Source organism: Glycine soja, chromosome 9, assembly GCF_004193775.1.
Source record: "Glycine soja cultivar W05 chromosome 9, ASM419377v2, whole genome shotgun sequence".
Lineage (NCBI taxonomy): Eukaryota > Viridiplantae > Streptophyta > Magnoliopsida > Fabales > Fabaceae > Glycine > Glycine soja.
Window position 1 is genome coordinate 41,240,305 of NC_041010.1, and position 20,455 is coordinate 41,260,759.

Below are 20,455 nucleotides of genomic sequence, written 5' to 3' on the forward strand. Positions count from 1 at the left end.
AGGGTTTTTCCAGTATCTATAGAGCTGGCAATGTAGGGTTTTTCTTTCCAACAATATATAATATACAATTACTACATGCACATACACCAATAAGGCATTTGTTTTAAGTCGGTTATTATGCGTATATTAGATTCAATCTCTTTGAATAAAATGTTAAATTTAAGTATTATGAATAAAATAATGTGGTTAAAAAGAACTTTACTAAAATGATCCATCAAATTAAATTTTCTTACAAAAATTAATTATCAATAAAATCAATAAATACTCATATTAATAAATAAAAAAAATACACACATACCAGTATTGTTGAGGAACTTTTAGGTTGTCACTATTCGGGGATACTGATAGTGTCAACGTCTCCATGTTAGGTTACTGATTTTCCAGATTGGAACGTATCAGAATGAATTTGTTAGGCAACATATATATATATTCTCTGACATGGACAATCGAATGGATGGGAATGTGCCTCTAACCACTTGCATTGCTTTGGTTCCTCATAATCAAGAATGTGATCTTCGAATTTTGTATCCAAATAATATAAATAAATTAATTGTTTATTAAAATAATATATCTAAAATATTATTTATATGAATAATATAAAATATTATTTAAGGTGAGAAATTAGTTGTTTTCAAATCGATTTTTTTTCTTAGTTAATTTATTAATTACTTTTTCTTTTTTATAAACGTGGATTTTTTTATTTTTTTTAAATTCAGTTAAAAATTTGGTATTTTCTTAGCATTTTTTAAAACGTTTTATAAAAAAATTTAAATGTTTTAATTTTTTTATTAAATTATATATATTAATTTTTTTATATAATAAACATAATTTTAATTTGCATATGTTGTTGTTAATTTCATATAAAATTTATTTTGTCTAAAATTCTTTATAAATCTTTCTATCATGTTATCAATTCCTTCCTATTACCTAACATGAATTTTTGATGTTATTATAAAAATGAAACAATTATTTCTTAAATAAAACATTTAAAATAGATGACATAATGGCATAATTTAAAACTAACTTTATGTAGTTAATTTGCATCAATGAAGAAGAGTAACAAAATAAAGAAAACTTTGATAAATAACTCAAGGACTAACATGATTAAAGTAGATAATTTTTTAAAAAAAAGTAACAATTAATTTGCACAATGACTACACAGATTCATCACACAAAAAACAATGATCTCATCAACCGTTCTTAGTTTTCTTGGTTCATACAAAAGAACAAGCATTTCATATGGAGAACATCTAAAAGTTTCATTTAACTCAATTGGACCTTTGATACTAAATTTCAAGTAGATGAAAAATATTTTTTCCACATCATCGTCGCATTTGAGCTTCATACAGTCGTATTCAACATAATCATCACCTACATAAATCGATTGACGATAAAAAAAATCAAGTAAAATTTTGTAACCTTCGTTGGTGTAAAAAATTGTTTTCCTTGAGGCATCAGGCGACATGTTCCCACTTATCGTGATGATTTTAGGACCACTAGAACATTCAAACGCTATCCCTTCATATGATGGAATCATATCATCATCGCAATACACAAGAGCGAATACACTCTTCATATTTTAAGCAATATGGTGAATATCAAGCAAAGGTATTGAGTTGCATCTAACCCCTATCGTTATTTATGTTAAGTTATTAATTATTCTCCCGTGACTCATAACAACGGCTGAGATCACACCAACAATATAAACCGCTTAGATTGTGTCACAATTTATTACAATTGATTTGCATAATTCAAAAAAAGTAGTGTTCAATCAAATCGTCTCGTAAAAAGTATCATTCAATCACATCGTCTTGAAAAAAATAATGTTCAGTGTTCAATCAATTAACAAGAAAAAAGAAACATCCATAGTACACAATAATTTAACAATAGGTTCTTGTAGTTGAAGTTATTCATCAGAAACAACAGGTTGTTCTTCTTGGACGAAGTCATTAATATTTGGTTGAATGGTTGAAGAACTGTCAGCAATAGTTTGGTGAAAGGATGTAAACAAAAGTATGAGCATACTTTACATGTACGCATAATCAAATTTCAATGTTTGAAGATCTGTACCTATGAGGTTACTCGTAAAGTCTTCTCCGCTAGCACTAAAGAATTGCGGATTGTATCCATAATCTTGATGATGATGGTGTTGTTGTGGTGTGAATTCTTATGGTTGAGAAAGTGATTGTATTCTTTCATCATGCATGTTGGCAACAATTGGTGGAGGATGTTGTTCATTTTTCATCTTTAGAGTTAAGCAAGATGTGGCAGCAATGTTTGGATGATTTACAACCCGTGTTAAGCAAACTTTTGAATTTACTTGGTACAAGTTCATGTAATGACTCTTATGTTCAAGATGCTCTTGAATAGGTTGGCTAATTAACACGCATTTGCGCCTTTTCTTCCAAATTACAATCCATTGTAGATGTTCTTCTATCCTATTTGTGTCATTGTATCCTCTCATGTCAGTTTGATGGAGTTTGTCAAGATCATGTAGTAAATTTGATATGTCTTGACAAAGTCTAAATTGAAACATGGCCCTGTCAATTTGTCGTCATACTACCACTAAGAACAAATCAAATCAACACAAGCACTTCATATTCTGAAATCCTTGTATGCATGTTTTGGCATAAATAACTCAAACCCTCTATAAGGCATCCAATGGAACTGAAAAAATAATTTGTGTTAATAATTTATAAAATAATATAACTAATGTTTGAATAAATAAAATAAAAATAAATGTTTCCACCTCCTCATTATGCATGTTATTGAATCTTGATTTGTAGCCTATAACATCATCGCATGTGACTCTAAAAAATTGCAACCCTCTAAAAATTCATCTAGTGAAATATAATACGTTAGTGTCTAATACTTTAACACAAATGGTATTTGTTTAAGTGAGAAATTTGTATTTATCTAATTACAAGTGGATATGACTGTCGGTGCTTGACCCTTGATTGAAAGAATGACATGTGATATCATGCCTAAGACTGCAACAACATTGTACATTCTCCCATAGTTTTGGATGATAGATAAATTGTCCTACACATTTATCTATACAAATGTACTAAACATGTCGAACCCACCCATATCATCCAACTTGTTCAAGATATGCTAAGAGAGGTAGATATATCAGGCAAACTTTGTTTCTTGATTCATTTGACATCAACACCTCACCAATCAGCCCATTAGGTAGAAACACTTCCAATGCCACCACAAGGTCAAACAATAGAGAGTTTCGTGAAATTCCATCGTCTTTTTTGGAGTTTCAGATTGTGTATCGATGAGTTTCAATATTGCAAGTTTGTAGTTCAAGTCAATGGAACATGATGACGACAATAAAATCATTTTAATAGCCTTTTTCATTGTCGAGAGTGAAACAACAGAAACATGGTTCTTCTTTCTCAAAAATTTGAAAAGGCATGTCACCTCACAAGATGGTTTATGTTTGATTTCAGACAAGCAAGAGTTAATAAAAAATGTCTACTCAAAACGTGATAGTGGGTGGACGACACAAAATTTTGTGCATGTGTTATACATTTGACACATTGTATGAAATTACATGAGGAGGTTCAAGAACAATGACATCAAAAAACTAATTATCAATATAGGTGAGTGTTAAACTTCTTTCTCTTCATAGTAAATATCACTTAATTTTGTATTACGAATAATAATTGAAATTGTATGTTTATAACTACTCAGAATATGCAAGGATGAAGCCTCAATTCAATCACTATTATAACACTCTGAGGGAGGAGGCATAAGCTGACTAGCAATTAATTGACTTAAGGAGATTCCGTGAGAAAAGTGGACTATCCCATAGGATGGTGGCCAACGATGAGAATACATGACCACCAATCTTGTTGAGTCAATTAATTTGGTACTAAAAAAACACAAAATTTGTCAATATGTTTGCTAGTAAAATCAACCTATATAGGGTGTAATACATTATTCAATCAAAGAGGAAGATGAGTCACAACAACGATTACATTTAGCCAAATTTATACACAATTACTAAACAAGACTATGAACAACACACAAAGAAAGAAAGGCTCTCACATTATTCTTGAGTTCGATCGATGTGACACGCGATTCTTAGTCCAAGAGATAATTAACCCAAGAAAGGTTCGGCTCGTTGGAAATTTCATGGTCAGACTAGATGAAATATGGTGTGCCTGTGATAAATTCCAAAAAGTGCACATGTCTTGTTCTCATGTTGTTACTGCTTGTAAGCATGCTCACCATGAGTATAAAAACTATATACATCTTGTCTATATGTTGAAAAGTGTCTCCAACGTATATAGAGAATTGTGCAACGAAACATATTGGTCACCATGTCACAAGCCAAAGATAAAAAGAAATTTTAAAGGTCGTCATGTCTCCTCTTATATACACACTGAAATGGACATCTGAGAACCGGATCAACTAAAATGATATTTCATGTGTTGCATCTCCGGCCATTCAAAAAACAAATATCTCCATCATGTAGGCTCAAGCCAACAACACAAATTTTATATCATATCTTGTTTGTTAAATATGTTTTTTTTAATTTCAATTAATTTTTTGATTAATTATGTATTTTCATAATCAAATAAAATAAAAATATAAAAGTTTTTAACTCTTAAAAAAATGATAAAACATAAAATATGCAAAAAGATTAACAACAACATATGTAAAATAATATTATTTTCAGTTTAAACAACATATAAATATAGACAATTAATAGCACAAAAAAATTAAAAATAAAATGAAAAAATAATTTAAAAACAAATAAAATAAAAAATAAAACAGTTAAGAAATCAATTTCTCAAGAACTGATTTTTTAACTTAAAGAAAAAAAACAAAAGATGAAAATTCATCTTTAATAGTATTTTGTATCATTCACATAAATGATATTTTAGATGTATTATTTGAATAAATAATTAATTTATTTGTATTCTTTGGATAAAAATATTTGTGATCTCCCCCATTCGCTCTTAACCTCACTTAATTTGTGGGCTACACATGCAAATATATATAGAAAACATAATTCGAAAGAATAGTGCTAGTAACATTTCTTTAAAGTTTAAACATATATATTTCTTTTGGATAATTTTTTATTAATAATTAAAATTTATTTTAAAAACATAAAATTGAGTGAGTCTCACTTTTTTATTTAATGAGTTTTATTTATAATTTTATAATTTTTAATAAATTTTATAACCAAGATAGAGAGTGTATAAAAAAAAAGAAAGTATTACTAACATTTCTAAAAAACAAATGAATAAGTATGTAAAGTGAAACAATCAAAGTTGAGTTTTCATTTTTTATTATTATTATTAGTATATATTAATATTTATGAATCGCATATTCTTATGTTTGAGTTTGCTCGAGCACTGTCCAAAAGCAATCGATCGAACACCACGAATTAATGGAGGAGCAAGGCTACGCATACATGATAAATTCTTTACACTTTTACAACCTCCTCTTGTTATTTTAGTATCATTTTTGTTTTCTTTGCTTTTAGATTAGACGAGCTTGCTTTTTATACCTAATTAAAAGAATTCAGAAGTTCCGTTTAATAATATATGATCTTTGATTGTATATTACATATATAAAAGGGTTTCCACTTTCCATGCTGCATGCAGACAGCATACTATGGTAGTGTGCTGATGGGTTATGGTAGTTTATATAAGGTCGCAGTCCGCAGATTTAAATATGTCACTATATATCATCGTTATATTTTTTTTTTAAAAAAACACAAACTACTGTATACCAAAACTACGTATGCAAATGAATGCTCTGATTCATTGAATTGTGTTAATTAAATGGTAACCAAGATGAAGATGTTTTTTTTTCCCTTAATCTTTCGGTTCATAAAAAAAAAGAATTCTAATTAATTTAGAATTCGAACCCAAAGATAATAAAATCTGATGAAAGATTATTTTTGTCAAAAATCAAACTTAAATAATTTTCCAACAAAATAAAACCCTGCTATAAGTAAATGCTTGAGTATATAATTCGCTGTGCGAAGTACTCACAAAAGGGATAAACTATGTAGATTCCTTGTTATTCCACAGTTTTGGGGAATGCTATATAGAAAGGAAGATTTTGTCAAATTTGACTCTGTCTCTGAGTATTAGTCTTCAATTGCTTGGAAACTTTTAATTTGATCTATGTATATCTCTGGATGAACAGATTGCGTGGAAGTGCACAAATTCAATTAAACCTCTTTCGTTGCCAACTAATTACTTAGTCAATTGATCAAGTATTTGTAACAACCACATGCTTTATTGCTCCAGCACAAAAATGCTATCAATATGTTTTCTTATTAATATTATTTATCATTAAATCACATTTTATATTCGTTATAAAACTATTTTAAAATTATTGAACAAGTAAAGAACATAATTCAATGGTAAATTTTTTTATAAAAAAGGTATTGGCAATTCTCATGTTCCATTGCTTGCACGTTTGTTCTTGTTCCCATTCCATATGGCTCGATCATATCATCGGTTGAATAATATTTCTTCTAAAAAAATTATGATATTAAAAAATTTATAACTTCAATCAATTAAACTAGATCTCTTTAATATATTTCTTCTAAATTTTAGAAAAAATAAATATTTATTAATAGTGAAAAATTATTAGATAATTTAGTATCATCATAATTTTTTTATTAATTTTCATGACATAAAGTATTAATATTTTTTTTTATAAATTGAAAATTTAAAATATATGAGATTAAAAATTGATTAAGACCATTAATATATGATGGTGTTGATCTACCTAATAACTATATCCCATTGAAAAAGATGAAGCAAGTGGGACACATCTCTCTCTTTACTAGTGATTTTGAGAATTTTGGCATTGAAACACAGGGAGTAATATGTAGTACTAAATAATAGATAAATAAATAAAAGCTGGTTGGGTGAGAAAAATAAAATTTTGTCTTTGTGGGGATACTGCAGCTGAAAAGCAACTTTTGAAATAGTAGAGGGATGAGCACTTGAACAGTGATTTTCCTGGGAAAGTAATGTAGATGCCAAAACTGAATGTATTGTCCGACGTGTGAGACCGCCCCTTTTGACGTATATCCATTTATCCAATTGTGACTGATGAGAGGGAACCATTTGATTCATACATTGACATGATTGCCATTTTAGCTTTAAATCGTGGCCACGCATTAATCGAACTAGCGTAGAGTAGATAAATGATAAACCTCCCAACTGTAGGAATTTTCTTTTAGATCATGGTTATGATAGTCTGAGTTTGTATTATATGATATATGATGATTCATTTCTCTTGAGGGTCTAAATTCTTAAAAATTATATTTATTTAGCAAAATTCCTTCTAGTAAACATAACACGTGAAGAGCACTAAGCCCCACGATAAGAAAGGGTAAAGAAAGCGACTTGGACCCTTTTGAGATCATCCAATTGGATACAAGTTGCCAACTTGATACTAAAGAAAGGCGAAAACTTGGAGATAGAGAGCGACAAGGAGGAATAGAAGCTACAAAGACTAGCTTTTTTAGAGGAGGGAAATGCTCAATTGCTGGTGTGTCTGAAGAATCTTTTTAGTCCAAATTGAAGCATTTCCTTTTCCTTTTCATTTTGCTAGTTCATTATTGGCTCTTCTGTGAGTAAAAAGTAGTGGCCACAATCACAAGTAAAGGCCTCCTAAAACCAATGAAATGAAAATGTAGGGCCAAAAATATAAAATGAAGTCCAATCATATTTCTTTGCTGTTCGAAAATGCTCCTGTTAGAAATTTGGAAAAGATTTTATGTATAAAAAAATGGATCAATAGAGGTTGTCTCTTTTTATTTTTTAAGTATTTTTTATATGTGAAGAAGGTAACATAAAATAAAAGATAAAGATGATTATATATAATATTATATACATGTTCAATGATAAAAGTTAAAAAAAATATTACCCAATAAGTGTAACTAACAATATACTAAGTTTGTGAAAGAAAACATGAATTTAATTTTTGTAGAACATATCTTTAATGAAGAATGAAGAGTTTTATGTTTAAGCCTCAAATGAATGTTAGTATGATAGTTAAAAATATAAAATTATTAGAAAGATATTATATATGTGTGTGTGTGTTATTTTTATTTTAATTTATCGTTAAAATTTGAATTATATAAAATTTAATATTTTACATAATCATCTATATACGTTAAGCCACATATAAGTAACTAATAATATAAGGTTGGCCCTTATGTTCCAAGTTGTGACTTTTGAGAGAGAGATTGTTTTGCAAATTGAGCAGATGGCTACTTTGAGAGTATGAGTATGAGCCATCCATTTCAGCCAATTTGCTGATAAACCTATCACAATCACCACTAACCACTTCCCATTTCCCAAATGAATTTGGTACATATAAAAATTAATATACATGTAAAATAAGAAAATATCAATATATATTGTTGATTACAATTAAAATTATTAATCATTTTAATTAATTTTGAATTTATAAAAAAATATTTATATTCTAATGTTACGCCCCTCACATAAATAAATAATCTCAAAACGGAAATACTCGTTTGATTCTAAAATAGGATGCTTTCGTTTTGTGGGGCCATAAAAGTTGAATCTTATTGTTGTATGTATTGTAAACGTGTTCACAATATCTACGTGGAATGGTTTGTCCCATTGTACTTCCATTTTCGAACGAGCACACTGCGTAGTGTTTTGAAAGTGATAAAATGTTTTGATTCAGATAAATTGCAGAATCGATCTGAAAAGAAAAACGATCAAAGAATCCACAAAATCGGTTGAAAATTGGTAGTCCAATGAAAAATATTTAACATAATTTATTTACATTTTTCTTTAAATGAAAAATTAACTTCAATTATTTTGTCACTCTTTATTTTATATGTAAACTTTTGTTATTGTTAGTGAAATTGTTATGTACTGTGAAACTTAAACTTAAGTATTGGAGTATGTTAAACTTTGATATGTATTTGGAATGTTAATAACTTATAAAATTTTGGTTTTTTATAAAAAAAAACTAGCATTATAAAGTTATAGTGGTATATTATTAATTATTATTATTATTTTATTAATCCCTGTTTAACCATAATTCAACCACAGTTAATCTATTAACTTGACCAATTTAATAACCAATACAATTTGAAAAACATGCTTTTACCCAAGCATCTTCAACAACTAAAGTTATTTTACTCATTTTGAATGAGTCTTATTATTATGTTACGTTAATTTTAAGAGTTTTGGTAAAAAAAAATCACTCTAATGAACATGGCTTGGGATGCTAGGCCATGGTCGTAGGGCTCTCTGTTTGCAGGCACTGGGTCAATGACTTAATGGGTGTCAGCCATTTTCAATTCTTATGAATAAAAAAAAATCAAAAAGCTATAGTGAAATGTATTTTGTTCATAATTATTCACAATTTAATTATAGTGTATTTGTATATCTATTGGGAAAATCAAAATCGTAGTTTAAGCAAAAGGTACAAGAAACACCTTTCACTGAAAATCCAAACATGTTATCAGTTCTTGATTTCATCGGGCTATTCGTCCAGAAGAACCCATAAACAACTTGACTTGGGTTATCAAATTATCAACCTTTGCTTTAAGAGTTAGACATCATCACCCTTGAATACATACACCCTAAATTTTCACTTATGTACCTTCTTATTTTTAGAGGAATCAGGAATCAAACTCGCAACTAAAATAAAATTGATATATTGAGATGCTGAAACAAATTTTACAAAGCACACCAATGAAAGAATCTAACTAACCATTTGAAATTGTTAATAAAAGCAATTAGTTAAAGTTGTTACTTTATAATAAGAACTACTTTCAAAATCATTGATATAAAATTCTAACAATTTTACTGCAATTTGAAGAAAAGTATTTAGAAAAAAAGTGACAGCTCAAAATATATTGCATTTGGGGTGAGAGAGGCTCGAACTCTCGACCTCAGGATCACTCAGAAGCTATGAGACCTACGCGCTAGCCAACTGCGCCACCACCCCATATTGGTATTTATCTGACATGTATAAATAAAATAAAAAGTATAAACTACTGTAGCATTATTACACTTCACACGTGTGATTTCGTTAGCAGGAAACTTTGTGTCCTGAACAAGACCAAACTGTGTGCTAGGTTTGTCATGTTTTTCTTCTGTGTCTTGACGAACCTAAATACCATTCCTTACAGTTTCAAACACTTGTTCTTCATCTTCTTCTTCTCTTTTATACCTTTCTTTCTCTGTGGATCTACACCGACTAAGGTAATTAACTCAACACCTTTCTCTTATGCATTTTCTCCACCTTCCAATCACTCGTTAAATATATATACCTACAACCATTTCTCCTTGGAACGTTAAAGCTTCTGTCTTGCAGAGCCACTTGTTCCATATCCATGTTTGTGTGTTTTAAATCTGTTTTTTTAATCTAATTTGAGGATGAAACCCCTCTCACTTTGACCCCTTTAGGTGGCTAATTTTGCAAGGTTCAATTGCTATCTGTTTTGTTGCATAACCCTATGACTGCAACCGTGTTGTCACTAATTAAAGTTCCCATTTTTCTTGCATGATTTCTTCCTGGTGCCACATTATAGACTGTTACTACTTACTAGGATAACTTTAATTATTTGTTTTTTTTTTATGATCTGGGTTTTCTAATTATTTAGTAGTTGCACATTAACATGTACTCATGTTGGGATTGCATTCTATGATTTTTTTTTCAAAAGTGGACGCCCAGGAGCTGCATCTCAAGTGGTACTAAGTCTTAGGAACTGTATTGTCTAAACCTCAGTGAGGTGGCTTTGCATGTACTGTAGTTAATCCTCATTTTCCCTCCCCATACAAACTTATACACCTCCCTTCAAGGTTGTAAACTGCTGTCTTGGTCACAGGCACGGTCACGGTGGTGGTTTCTTCCTTGACATTGCAGTCAAATGCAGTTGCAATTGCAGTCAATGCGCAGCAACGGTTTGGTTGCAAAGAGACTAAAAAATGTCGTGGCTAAATTGCGGTCTGCGACCGTTTTTTCACAACCTTGCTTTATTTATAACTGAAAAGTGGAAAAAAAAAGTCTTAGAATTGGTCCACATTATGTCTGCAGGATGTCCTTATTTACCTGTTCAAGTGTCGCTTGTCTTTTGGTCGTTTTGTTTTCTTATTTGGAAGAGAAAACACAATGGAACCTACTTGCTCGTTTTTTGTAAAATTTTTTGATGAATTTGCAGTTAAATGCCTGTATTTATTTGTATATTTACTATTGTTATTTTTTATGTCTAATGAAGCATCTATGGATAATAAGATGAGTGGTTGATGACCTATTAAGATCCCACATCAGCAGAGTATATGACCAAATTGTCCTTTATAATAACTTGGGTGATCCTTCATCTTGAACTAGTTTTGTAGGTTGAGTTAGGTTTAGTCCATTTTCATCTAATACAAACTTTTGAAAGAGGTTTCATCTTCCTTTGTTGTTATCAATGTTGTTAAAATAGCCACTATAGTGGCGCTATTGCATTGCAGAATTTCTTGGATCCACAATTGCTACTCTGTCCACTATTGTGAACGAGTGGTTGCGACAGTCATCCTTCATCTATTTATCATCTTTGACGAGTCTCCATCCAATTGAACTTTGAGTTAATATTATGTTATTTTTTATGCATTTTATTTTTATTTGCATACAACTTAATTTTTTATACATATATAATTGATAATATCATACACTTCAATTGCTATGCGACTTCTGCTATTGGCCTACAATTTTATACACAATATGATATAGCAGATTATTGGCTTTCCACCATTTTCCGATGATCTGCAATTTATAACACTGGTTGTCATAAGACTAATAATCTGGGAAGGTTCACCTCTTCTGGTGAATGACTGCCTCTAGTCTCTATAGCATTTAATTCAAGAGTATCATAGTATTTTATTTATATAGCACTTTCAAAGGTTCACCTCTTCTGTTTGCTGCTTATAGTCCCAAAACTAACAGTTAGCAAATTAGGTGGCTAGTTCTAAGTTCTTTTACAATTCTGACTATTTGCTCCTTTTAGCACCACAATCGGCTAGTTAGATGGCTAGGCTCTCAGAGTATTTTAGTTTTATCAATAAGATGCTAAAGGCATGTCTTGCATGAACTACAAATGCTCCGACCCTTTTGGTGCTGTGTGCCTTTTCATGCCTTTGAGTACACTGTGATGGGATTTTAGGGAAAATAATATAAAAAGAGGAGAGAATCAGCACTCTGCATAAATGGCAGGATAGTTTTTACATTTTGCAGGGGTGGTATAATTTTTTTTTGTTCCATTATTGGCATTTCTTTGGCTTTCATAACATGTATATTTTTTTCAAATTTTAACTTATCCATTTTTCCTTGAGGTTGTGGATGGGGCCCTGCCAGAAAAGTGGTCTCCCGATGAAGTGCAGGCACTATTTTGAAGTAGTTTTTCTCAACATTATTTGTTGGTGATTGTATAATATGATTAATTGCAATACTGGAGAGGCTACTGAAGCCTAAAGGGATGTAATATAGACTAAAAGGCTTGATTGCTCTAATAAAAATATCATATGTTTGCATCACGAGTAATGACATGACATGATTTTCTGGATTCCATCCCTTGCTGACTTGATTGCTGCAGATGCTAGCCGTATTCTAAAAATGGAAAACAATCAAAGTGCTGCAGGAACACAAGATAGTTCTATGATGAAGTCTGTTGATCAAAGAGCACGATCAAAAGGGCGCAATGACATAATGACTCAACGTCTGAAGAATCGAGAGAGACAACGAAGATATAGGGCACGTAAGCGTCTAGAAGCCGAAACAAAGAAGTCATTTGTTGTGGAAGAGACACCAGCTGTGCAAGTTGAACTACAACCAAACAGGAACCCCAACAACAACTTCGTGACCCGTATCTATTGTAAACGAGATTGGAAAAAGGACGCAAGACGGGCCCATATTTTAAAGCATCAACAAATGAATGGATTCATTGATCGTCCAGCCATAACTAGTGTACCTGAGGTGACATGCTTAGCCATTGGAAACAAGTCAGAAACAGTGCCAGAGAGGGAAATTCAGTCTGGATCTTCTGGTGTTGCTAGTACTGATGCTCCTAGAGTGGTGCTGGGTCGAAGAGATTGGAAAGCAGAAGCTAGAAGAAAGAAAAACTAGTTGACTCGCCATTTCTTCTTTTAAAAAAAGTATTTAGCACAGTGAGCTTTCTGTTGTATTATAGAACATTATATAATGTAAAGAATGCTGGATAACCGCTGTTCCATTACCTGGCAGGCTTTGAAATTATAAACACCGAAGAAAATCTGTCTCTTTTACTAAGTTACTCATTCATACTTTTCATTGCAGACGTAGAAAGGGCATTACAGAACATACCTAGCTGACTTTGGTCATTGCTTGATAATTGGCACAGAGCTAATTCATAAGACCATCCCCACGGTGAAAAAAAATTATATGACATGCTATGTATGCATGAAGAGTTTTCGAGTTTTCATTAGTGCAAAGCATGTTTAACAGACAAGCTACCAATCTTCCTTGTTCTTGGTATCTTGTTTTTATCTAATGTAAAAGACTAGAATGCCTGTAAATTATCGTGTTATGTTTTTCCTTAGATCATGTTGGTTATCAATATTCATTGGATACAAACATTAGATCTAGTATACTAACGTACACAGCAGAATCCAGAAAGGTTGATTTAAAAATGGGATGAATTAATAAATGGAACCACCAGTTACAAAGAATTCAAAGGAGGAATGAAAAACAAAAACCACAAGGGATGTGAATTATATATGGTGCAAAAAAAAAGCGCTCATAACTTGTACAAAGCGCTTGAAACACCATACTTTTAATCATGTACAACAACAGTACCCCCCATGTCCAATCTTTACATCCCCACCACAAACAAAATATACACAATGCAGAAAAGGACCAAATATAACACAAGCAAGGAAACATAGAACAATAATCTGATCTCAGTGGCAACTTACACCCTGATCTTGCGTTTCAGCAACATCCTCAAAACTCCAGTTTCTTCTCATTCCACTGCTGCGCACCAACTTTGGTCCTGCGCTGCCGGAAGGATAAGGAACGTCTCCGGTGCTATAATTGCGGCGATGGTCAGCCTTAACCTTGGCCACCGCCCCGCCTTTTGGTAGCTCACATTTGGTTGTTGATGATGACATGTTACTTGACCAGCTTCTATTAACCTGTTTGCATATTTTCGTGTATTCCTTTTCCACAAATAACTCGCCATAGGAGTCTGTCCTTTGAAGAAGCTGGCTGCATGTGAGGCAATTGAGACTCATTGTGTTGTTGATTTCTTGTGTCTCAAGCAACCAAGACCAGCTCTTCCTTATGTTGGTAGGAAGGTTGGTGGAATTGAGTGGGAAGAGAATGAGTTTATATATATTAGGTCAGAGGAGATAAAGACATGATGATGATGATGGGTTGCAAGAGAGGATTTGAAAATGGAACTGATTAGAACAACCTGTTGCTATATTTTGGCATGGATTTCTGGACCGTGGAAACAGCTTAGCCATTCATTTCTAATTGGGGCATTTGGTTGTTGCATGTACTATTATCCATTTGACCAATGAATCATTGATTCCTCTTGGTCTTCTTGGATAGTTTTTTACTATAAGGGAGTCATTTTGTCATTTATGACTTGGCATATATCTGCATGAGATGATTCATCTTAGTTACTCGTTATCTTTTTGGATCTTTCACTTGATACTCGGAATTGCGTTGGACAAAGTTTAGGCTTTTGAGGGGTTATTTCAGTTTTGTTTTTATTTCATCACATGATTTCTGGGGTATCGGTCTAATTTGAGATTTTTTTCGCAGTTATAAAATTTAGAATTAGATTTGGCAGTTTGGCACCAACTCAAGAATTGGCCTAGCTCCTTCTATTTTAGCTGCTTTTAAAATTAACAACTTGTTTATCTATCTTGCAGTAACAATTTTTTAATATAAGAATAATGATGAAAAAAAGTATATGGTTCTAAACGAGTACTTTACTAAAGAAAATAAAATCTTTATATATATATATATATATATATATATATATATATATATATATATATAACACGATGAAACTTATTATTGATAGTATTGTAAAGTGAACACTTTTTGTAGTTTCTCGCATAATTTATATTGAAATAGAAATCATTAAAATTGGATTCCTTATTCGTCCTCTCCCTTCTCATACTAATGACCTTTACCAAGTTATTTTTTACGAATAACTTTATAAATAATATTTTTATATCTTTACTCACGCCAATATACCCGTGGCGAAAATTGACATTAGAATAACAAATTATTATAGACAAATTATTAAACCTATTAAGATGTCTTCCTTATTTCCCTACTCCTTTCCCTTTGCTGAGGAATTCTTTGTGGGTGTATCTGTCATCAATAATGATTTATCTAAGTAGTAAGTCTTTCCATATATATTTTTCTTAAAAAGACACAAATGTTTATTAAAAAGGACCCAATTAGATGGGCCAATATCTTCTTGGTTAACGGCCGACATTATTTCTATCCAGCTCGAAATAAAGCACACTTGACCCAAAATGAATCTTTTTTCTTTCTGAAAATATATTATGTAAAGGGAATTTCTCTTTACAGCACCTTTTTCTAACTATTTCCCCACATTTTTCCAAAAATACCCTTATATAGACGTGGTTAGATTCAACATTCTAGAAATTAAAATTTGAAACTATGCAAATTTTTAACACTTTAAAAAATTAAACTGCAGAAGCTTCTTACTGTTCAGTCTTGTGTCAAAAAAAGAAAGAAAACACGTCTCATCTCAGGAGCAACAAGCTGCAAGCAATGCAAAGATAAATGAAGTTTGAAAGAGAGAGAAATAGAGAAGCTCAACACGACTCCTCTATGAAACACTTGTGGAAATAGAGAGAGGACATTAAGAAAAATGAGTTTATCTTGTCCTCAAATTAGTTTTTAGAAATGAGTTTTTTTTTTTGCTGAATTTCTTTAGAAATGTGATAAGAAAATTGTAATGCTTTTAAATTTTGATTTCTAGAAACATGTAAAAAAAATACTTTTAGAACTTACTTTTTGAAATATTATATCTAACTACATGCATAAAGACGTTATTGAAATGAAATTTATCAAAAAGAAATGCAGTAGAGGACGGGTGTGCTTAAAAAAACTGCAAAAATAAAAACTTATATAAAACGGACATGGTTGCGGAACAAAAACAAAGGGGAAGGGGGGCTAGGTTGTTTAATCCTAATGTCTGTCGACCCACCTTAATTGACACAAAAATGATGAACCTTTTTATAATTTGTTACATCATTTTTCTTTTACCCCTTCAAAGTTTTTCCCTGCCCTTTGAAAATGAGAGTCTAGTCATTGTTTAAGGCATCCAGGTTGTTTCTTCCTGCAACTTTTTTTGTACAGGCTTCAACCTGATGAATGTAAATATTTTATATGAGCATACCTTAAAGTTTTTTTTTTATTACTCAAGTTATCTTATTAAGTATACACATATATTATATATACAACAGTATATGATTTTCAAGTAGATGGTTTATTTTTCCTCCTGTAGATATGAAAGCCTTTAGACTTAAAAGAGATCGAAATTCACCTCTAGCTATGTCATGTATCAATGCAATGAATTTGGTGTTATGATTAGAATGACTTCCAGAATCAATTTTGAAATAATGAAGTTCAATTTTTCATAACTTCTCTTATTTCCAAAGCCAGTAAAATTGCCTGTGGGCGATATAAAAATTAGTTTTCATTTTATATTAAAAAGGTAAAAAAGAATCAATATATAGAAAAACAATTAAATATCTAAATTCATTAGGGCTAAATATTTGTGATTTCTATGCACAATCAAAACCATTATCTGCTGTGAATTTCAATCTTGAGATTTGTAATTATTATATCTATTTGACAAAACTGTTAAAATATTTCAATAAAGCAACAAACAATGAAACATAAACGCACACATAAATGAAGAATTTAATTAGAATGTATTATAAAGTATTTTTATAGTATTATAAATGATAAGATCATTATTTTTTTGTAATAGTTATTCTAAATATTATATCTAAAATGATTTATAATTAATTGATAATATATTTTTTACATATACAATTTATGGAAATTAATTTTAAAAAAGGAAGAGATAGAATTTTATATTTTATATATTCCCTAAACGTAAAAGGTCTAGTTAGAAGTAAACCCTTTTTTTTCTTTGTGCAAAGCGTTCAAAATCATTAGCCAGATCTATCCCACTGTTCTCTTAGCATGATCTGCCTTTGTTTTGTCTATAAGCAATTATCATGCCTTCCACTCAAACAACGAATTACGACAATAACTTGAATTTCAGAGAATTTTACGAATTCTTAGAATCTTTAGATTCATCGTGTGTCGTTTTTAATGCATGAATCTTAATAAATCATCAAGCAAATGGACGGTAGCTTTCTCTTTTCAATAAGATTACAAGGTTGAAATTTTGATAATTGAAAGACAAAGGGTTTTTTTTTTATTTTTTAATTCACCTTCAGACGTAACATAGCACGTTTTTATATGAAGAAAATATGTGTTTGTTTGCGCGTGTGTATCTCGACTCCGATTGAAAATTGATTTTGCTTTTTAAAAATTTTAAAACAAAATCAATCCATATGAGAACTAAATTTTTTAATTTACACGACAAATTTTTCAAAAATAGGTGTCAATATTTTTATTTCAAAAATATGATTTATTGAGTAAAAGTTTTGGAAATAATTCAATATTTGACAATGCGTCTTATATATTTAAAATGTGTATAATAATGATTACGTTCCTGAAATCATTAGTCATGAAAGTTTAGGTAACATAATTTATTTATTTTTTTGAGGATGTTTTGGAAACATAATTAAATATCATCTCTTTTAAATATTCTAATATACTAGATAAGAGTTCGATAAATTTGTAAATAGATCTGATTCCCTATAAAGCAAATAGTTCATATTAGAAGGTAAAATAAACAACTCAATTGTTGATAAAAAAAAAAATAATAGTTGATAATATTCATACATAATAAATTATGAATATGTCAAATATTACTCATATCAATGATTAAAATGACTTATTTTATCTTTACTCCTTTTGGGGGGAAGGTAAATCTTAATTTTATGTTAGAATTTTTTTCTTTTGGAGTTTTAATGAACTAGATTGAGCTTCGTGACTTGGAAAGTAATATAAATATTTTAATTATTTTATTGCCAACTCCAAAATCATCATATTATTCAGAAACATGTGCCTATAGCTAATACTTAATTTTGATATTCAAGAAATATAACTCGATTGTATCAGGAAGACAAGAACAGGTATTAATCCCTTTTCATTGGGTCCATTGGATGTCAGCATTCTAATTATAAAACCAACTTGACGTGGATTTTCTTGAGTTGCTGTTAAAGGAAATATTTAATTAAGTGCTACATATGGTGGCATATGCTCTGGTCCACTTCTTTAATTTAGAATCAATTCGTGTCCAATAAAAAGTTTATTTTTAAATCAACCATTTCATTGTATAAAAGTATCTTTAATGTGATGTAAAATTGTAAATTACACAGGTTCTGTGTTTTAATTTCTCTAAAAACAAAAAAAGATCAGTGTTTTAATTGTTTGGTTTAAAAAATTATTTCGTATGCATTTTATGGTCTTATGCAAAACTCAGATGTTATCTTCATTTAAAGCTTAATTTGATTTAACATATTTAACCAAAAATTCAATTTAGGCTTTACAAAAAGTTTTTTTTAGTTAAGTTTTTTTTAATGCTAGTTGACTATAGCTAGATTTTTAGTAAGAGAAATGTTAATAATATTGTCTCTCACACTGCTAGGATTAACAAGGTTGGCTTGAGCTAGTTTTAATATTTATGTAATATATTTTTATGGTTTTAACCGTTTCTATGTGATGGCTACATTAGCTTATAAGCTCATGGCTTTGTTTAGCAATGGAGTTGCTGGTTCATAAACTAATTGATCTTTCTATCTAGTGATATAAGTTATTAATTTGTAAGTCTATTGATCTATTTAAAATAGTTTTGTTACCCTATTTAAAACCTTGATATGAAAGATAATTTTAAATAGACTTATATGTTATATCAGATTATCAGACTTATATGAAGGTTAGGTTGGGACTGTAACAAGCTGACAAATAAAGCTTGGATAACTAGTTATAAAGTATGTAAGGTCAAACTTAAGTTAGGCCTAGCTAATTTGGCTAGTTTGCCTATTTTCATCCTTAATAAGGATTTGGGTTAAATATTTATTATAATAGACTTATTAATTGTTCTCTTTTGATGTTCATAAGATTTTATCAAATTGATGAGTACTTTTGAGTTATGCGAAAGATAAAAAGTTATTACCTATTTTATTGATTGACAAATATTAAGATTCCTATTCTGTAATTAATCTTTTGTTTATACTACTTATAATTCTTTATGAATCTAAATATAAATACACATCTTTTGGTTGTAATTCTTCAGTTTTTATTAAATCAAGCGTGTCCTTAGACTACATTTGGATTTAATGACGAATGAAATGGAGTAGAATGAAATGAAATAGAATTAAACTTAACCTTTTCTCAACTCATAATATAAACCAATTCAACTCGGTTAAGTTAGATCACTTTAACACCTTTGTTAACCTCTCGATCTTGGTCATAGATATAGTAATCTCATTCATATATATGAGATTACCATTGCACATCAAGAGACATTTTTTCTAATTTCATTAGGAATTTCTTGACATGTTATTATTAATTTTATTACAATTGGCAAGGCCCTCTATATCGAGGCAAGATCTATTACCTATTCCTTGCATGGACTCGACAATCTTCAAAATGCTATTAGGACTTAGAAGACATTTTCATGAAACCATTACTATAGAAAGATTTCATGGGGATCAACAAAAACTAACAAATTACAATAGAAAGATTTCATGGTGATGTAATCCAACATTAGCCTTTGTGCAACGGCCCCCAATTTGAAAGAGGAGATAAATACAAAAGAAAAAACCGTGTATCTTAATTTATGTGATATTTGGTCTTATTTATCTATTAATCATGCTTTCCCCTATTTTTAATACCATATTCAGCGACCACTTTGTTTATATAACAAATTAATAATGAACATCTTGAGCTGCTCTTACCAGTTCAACTAACTTTAATTATTCAAAAACGTCTTCATTATTAAGCTTGGATGAACACAAAGCAAATATGAACCCCACATGAAGTTAAATATGTTCCACGTTAATCTCATCATATTAGATGGACAAAAAGAAGGAGACAGAAAAATGAAGCTCCCCAATTTTCTCTGGAGCACGCAATCTTTTGCATCAGCCTAAGATTTGCCCTTGCTTGACGATGGCATTTACTTTTTTTTTTTAGCTAACAACAATGGCATTTACTCATCTATAATCCTGGAAGAATAATTAATTTACTAAGCAAA

General features: G+C 30.3%; 2 protein-coding genes across 3 annotated transcripts; one reads left to right on the forward strand and one right to left on the reverse strand.

Moving 5' to 3' along the window:
• Positions 1-10,086: 10,086 nt before the first annotated feature.
• Positions 10,087-13,320, forward strand: LOC114368949. 2 transcript variants are annotated; one of them, XM_028326252.1, is made up of 2 exons: positions 10,087-10,244; positions 12,617-13,320. In XM_028326252.1, the coding sequence occupies exon 2, from the start codon at positions 12,637-12,639 to the stop codon at positions 13,144-13,146; it is 510 nt and encodes a 169-aa protein (XP_028182053.1). In that variant the 5' UTR covers positions 10,087-10,244; positions 12,617-12,636; the 3' UTR covers positions 13,147-13,320. The 2 variants fall into 2 exon arrangements, with proteins under 2 accessions (XP_028182053.1, XP_028182052.1); XM_028326251.1 differs by having other exon boundaries at positions 10,091-10,244; positions 12,357-13,320.
• A 356-nt stretch (positions 13,321-13,676) lies between these two features.
• LOC114368950 lies at positions 13,677-14,419 on the reverse strand. Its single transcript, XM_028326253.1, has one exon. The coding sequence runs from the start codon at positions 14,289-14,291 to the stop codon at positions 13,959-13,961; it is 333 nt and encodes a 110-aa protein (XP_028182054.1). The 5' UTR covers positions 14,292-14,419; the 3' UTR covers positions 13,677-13,958.
• Positions 14,420-20,455: the final 6,036 nt, after the last annotated feature.

What these genes read in the sequence shown, in the direction of transcription:
- LOC114368949 (XM_028326251.1), top strand. Translation starts at nt 12,574, where the DNA reads ATGATTTTCTGGATTCCATCCCTTGCTGACTTGATTGCTGCAGATGCT.
- LOC114368950 (XM_028326253.1), bottom strand. Translation starts at nt 14,291, where the DNA reads ATGAGTCTCAATTGCCTCACATGCAGCCAGCTTCTTCAAAGGACAGAC.